The following is a 3,837-nucleotide window of genomic DNA, read 5'->3' as shown; positions in this document are numbered from 1 at the left end:
CGCCATGGGGGGGGATTTGTGAGAGCAATTCACCACCCTACACTGAAACCTGCCTTGAATGACCCTCCTCTGCTCCATTTCTTGCTTTTTTTCTCCAAAATAGAGAGGGAGATTTCTAATCAGCCTCTTCACTGACTGCTAAGGCAGGGACAGTGCTAAGGACCAAGGGTTTTGGCTCTTTTCTGGACAGTTTGGGCAGGGATTGCTACTTCCATGGCAATTTGTGGAAATAACATCTCTGCAAACATTGGAGAGGGTTTGGAGAAGCTGAAGCTGCTCTTCAGACCCCAACCGGGGTGAGCCGCGGGCTACGGGTGGCCACAGCTCGCCGTAAATAACTCCATTTATTTATAACGTGACTGTCACAAGCCATTTGCTCCCTCACCTCGTGCTGCAGTTGAGTCTGATGGGACGTGGGGCTGAACACAAAAATGTGGGTTAAAGAGCAGAGGAATGGCCTTTGGGCTTGGAGACAAAGTTGAAAAAGTGGGGAAATGTGTGTTTTCTGCCAGCTGTGGGTTTTTTCCAACAGCTGTGGGTTTTTTCCTGCGGTACTGGCAATTTGGGACCCCTTGAGCATGTGGCACTGTCCTGCTCCCAGCCGGGGCGGTGGCGGCCCTGCTGCATTTTGGAGGTGGGATTTTGCAGCGACAGCACAAGGGTGCCTGGGGAGGACCCTCTGCCGAGGGGTGAAGGACAGCACCTACAGGTGACAGCATCCATGGCGGCCAACCCCTCCCTCTGCTCGCCCACAGCCACTGTCATGGATGGCGATGACATCGTCACCGCCGAGGTCTGCAAGGAGGCTGACATTGGGGACGGAGAGTGAGTACCCAGTGGGGGGGAAGGAAGAGGCCTGGCCCACTGCCATGAGGCCTGCAGGCCGTAGGGGTGGCATCGCCATGGCAACGGCCGCCATGTTGGTAGCCACCATGTTGGTGGTTGAGGGGGAAGCACATTGGCTGCAAGGGGCTGAGCCTTGGCTCCTTGGGGCACCAACCTCTCCACAGGCTCTTAGAGGTGATGGTGGCCGGCTACCCAGTGCTACTGGTGAGGAACAAGAAGGAGTTCAGCGCCCTGGGCAGCAGATGTCCCCACTACGGTGCCCCGCTCAGCAAAGGTAACCCCAGCCCCGGGGCAGAGGAGAAAAGCCGTGTCGGGGGCTCAGCTCTCACCGCTCAGTCACGGGGGGCTTTTCCATTGCAGGAGTCTTGAGAGGGCAGAGGCTGCGGTGCCCCTGGCACAGCGCCTGCTTTAACATCAAAACCGGAGACATCGAGGAGTACCCTGCTCTGGACTGTCTGCCCTGCTTTAAGGTGAGTCCTTGTCTCTTCCTCCTCTCTGCTTGGGCCATATCGTCCATACTGCCCACATTCATTCATTCTCATGAGCGTCATGTTCCTGACACCAGCTAAGAGGACGCTGCCCTGGCCATGGCTCTGTGGTCAAGGTCACGCAGAGCTACACGCGGGATGATTTCCTGGGACCATGTAACTCCCTGTCCTAAAGCCCCTTTCGATCAAAGATGATGCTGTGCATCCCCATATCCCTCACAGCCAGCACAGCTTTTTTTTTTTGTAAAGAAAAAAGGATTTACACCTCTTCCCGAGTGCTCTTGGGATGAGGAGGAAAGCTCATGAGCTACTCAGCATCATTTGACATCCCAGATCCCGACAAGTCGCCCGTGGTGTGTCACAGACAGATGTGGCCCAAGGCATCAGAACCTCCCGGGAAAGCTCCTACCACAACCTGACGAATGCAGCACTTAAACACACCCTCCTTTCACCCCTTCAGGTGACAGTGGAAGATGGAAAGGTGTTTGTTACGGCAAAAAAGAAGGTACTGACCTTACCCGCTGTCACTAAGCACCAGCAGCCCCTTGGGCTAGGTACGGCTTCAGCACTTCTCATTTTCTTCCAGGACCTTGCCAACAGCCTGAGGGTGAAGGACACAAGCAAGCGATGCCTCCTCAACCGGGACACGGTGCTGCTTCTGGGGGGAGGTCAGTGAAGCAGTCTGTGCTGTGCCCTCCCCACATGTGCTAGGAGCCCCCACTCTTCTCCAGGGAGGACTTGCCGCCTTCCTCCTACTCCCGAGTGAGGTGTAAGAGGGCTGAGGTTAGCACATCTCGTAGGTGTGGCTGCGCTGGTGTGTGCGGAGACGCTTCGCCAAGAGGGCTTTACTGGCAGGATCATCATTGCCACCAAAGAGAAACACGTTCCCTATGACAAGTCCAAACTGAGCAAGGTTCGTATGCGAGAAGGGCAGGACTGCACCCGGGGACCACATGTGAATTAGGGGGACACTCGGGACCAGGCTGAGCAATTGAGTGAGCTGTTCTGGCAAAGCAGGATGAGTGCTGAGGCACCCACAAGGAAAAGGGGTGTAATTTCATCTCACTTCTTCCTCCCAGAAAGTCTTTGATCAGTGTCCACCACAAGTGAATGCTTTTATCCCCTTTCACTGAGTTCTTCCCACTAGAGTTTGAGCTGATGGATTTTTCTGAAGGGAGAACAGGAAGTTGCTGGCGATGGGGCAGTGTGGGGAGCTGTGATTTACTAATGCAAAGTTTGCCTCTTATGCAAATTTACTTCCCAGGAAACACTGCAAGTATATTGCTGGCTGCTCAGAAGTGCTTTATTTCATATTTCTGTTTTGTTTCCAGGAAATGAACTTGAAAGCTGAGGACATCTACCTGAGGAAACCTGAATTCCTCAATGCTCGTTGCATAGAGGTCTGGACAGAGAAAGAGGTACAAGAGCAGCTGAGCTCAGTCCCCAACGAGTGGTCCTGTCCCTGCCCTGGGGAGAGGATGCCCACACCTGCAGGCACAACGGCACATTTCCAGAAAGTAGAGCTCTGCCTAAGTACTGGGTACACAGATTATCTCCTGGGACAGCACTCCAAGGCCAATGCTAGGATGGTGGGCATGCCCTGGTTGTGACACTGATCTGTGCTACCCATGGACAGATGTACCCATCGCACATAAAGAGGGTGACTCTTGAAAAGAGCTTTCTGCACACCCCTTAGAGGAACCCAGGTTTGATGCTGTCATTCTTAGTGCTCCTAAAGCCTAGGACATGCAGGAAGCGAGAGAGCATTCCTCATCTCACCCAAGTGTCCAGAAACGGGGCGTGCAGTCACAGGCAAGCAGAATGGATGGATGTGGCAGGACACCAGCAGAGCAGAGGAACCTGTCTGATCTCTACTTCCTTTCTCCTGCAGGCAGTGTCAGTGGATTTCCAGAAGCAAAAGGTCAGCTTCATGGATGGATCCTCACAGAAGTACAATCAGCTGCTCATCGCAACAGGCAGCCAGTGAGTGCACAAAGCATTTGCCACACACAAAATTTTAGATGGGACAAGATGGGTCAATGCTGGGGTGTGGAGGTCTTCTAGAGATCTAGAAGAGGGAGGTGGTAGGAGATAAAAGGACAGAATGGAATGACACAGCCAAAAGATTGCATGGGTTTGTGTTCCCACCTCATTCTTTGTTTCATTTCTGATCATGAGACGTATCTGGATTCTCTTCTTTCAGCTCCAGCTCCCTCAAAGTCCCAGGTGCAGACCTGCAGAACGTGTGTGTTCTCCACACCCCAGAAGACTCTACCAAGATCTTAGAGCTGGCAACTGGGAAGAATCTGGTGATCGTAGGAGCTTCGTTCATAGGTACCAGGCTGGAGTGGGTATCAAGTCATCAGCGATAACTTTGAAACCCACTTTTGCTGCATGTGCAATTAAGGAGAGGCCCTCGGGGAAGGGATGTTCATCCACTGCCTGGCTGGGTTCCTCCCCACAGCCCGATAGCTGGTGGGGGTGTGCGTTACACAGCACACAC

The 3,837-nt window shown here is 53.4% G+C and overlaps 1 protein-coding gene across 1 annotated transcript in view; it reads left to right on the top strand.

Annotated features, from left to right (window-relative positions):
• The first annotated feature begins 763 nt into the window (after nucleotides 1-763).
• LOC104468906 (apoptosis-inducing factor 3-like) overlaps nucleotides 764-3,837 on the top strand; it is a 6,700-nt gene continuing 3,626 nt past the window's right edge. The window contains exons 1-9 of the mRNA XM_010083190.1: nucleotides 764-825; nucleotides 1,011-1,120; nucleotides 1,207-1,316; nucleotides 1,795-1,839; nucleotides 1,921-2,002; nucleotides 2,135-2,247; nucleotides 2,666-2,752; nucleotides 3,226-3,317; nucleotides 3,538-3,668. Coding sequence (XP_010081492.1) covers nucleotides 764-825; nucleotides 1,011-1,120; nucleotides 1,207-1,316; nucleotides 1,795-1,839; nucleotides 1,921-2,002; nucleotides 2,135-2,247; nucleotides 2,666-2,752; nucleotides 3,226-3,317; nucleotides 3,538-3,668 — 832 coding nt within the window. The remainder of the gene's footprint in view (nucleotides 826-1,010; nucleotides 1,121-1,206; nucleotides 1,317-1,794; nucleotides 1,840-1,920; nucleotides 2,003-2,134; nucleotides 2,248-2,665; nucleotides 2,753-3,225; nucleotides 3,318-3,537; nucleotides 3,669-3,837) is intronic.

Source organism: Pterocles gutturalis, unplaced genomic scaffold (assembly GCF_000699245.1).
Source record: "Pterocles gutturalis isolate BGI_N339 unplaced genomic scaffold, ASM69924v1 scaffold24265, whole genome shotgun sequence".
Classification (NCBI taxonomy): Eukaryota; Metazoa; Chordata; class Aves; order Pterocliformes; family Pteroclidae; genus Pterocles; species Pterocles gutturalis.
This window is presented reverse-complemented; position numbering and strand designations above follow the sequence as displayed.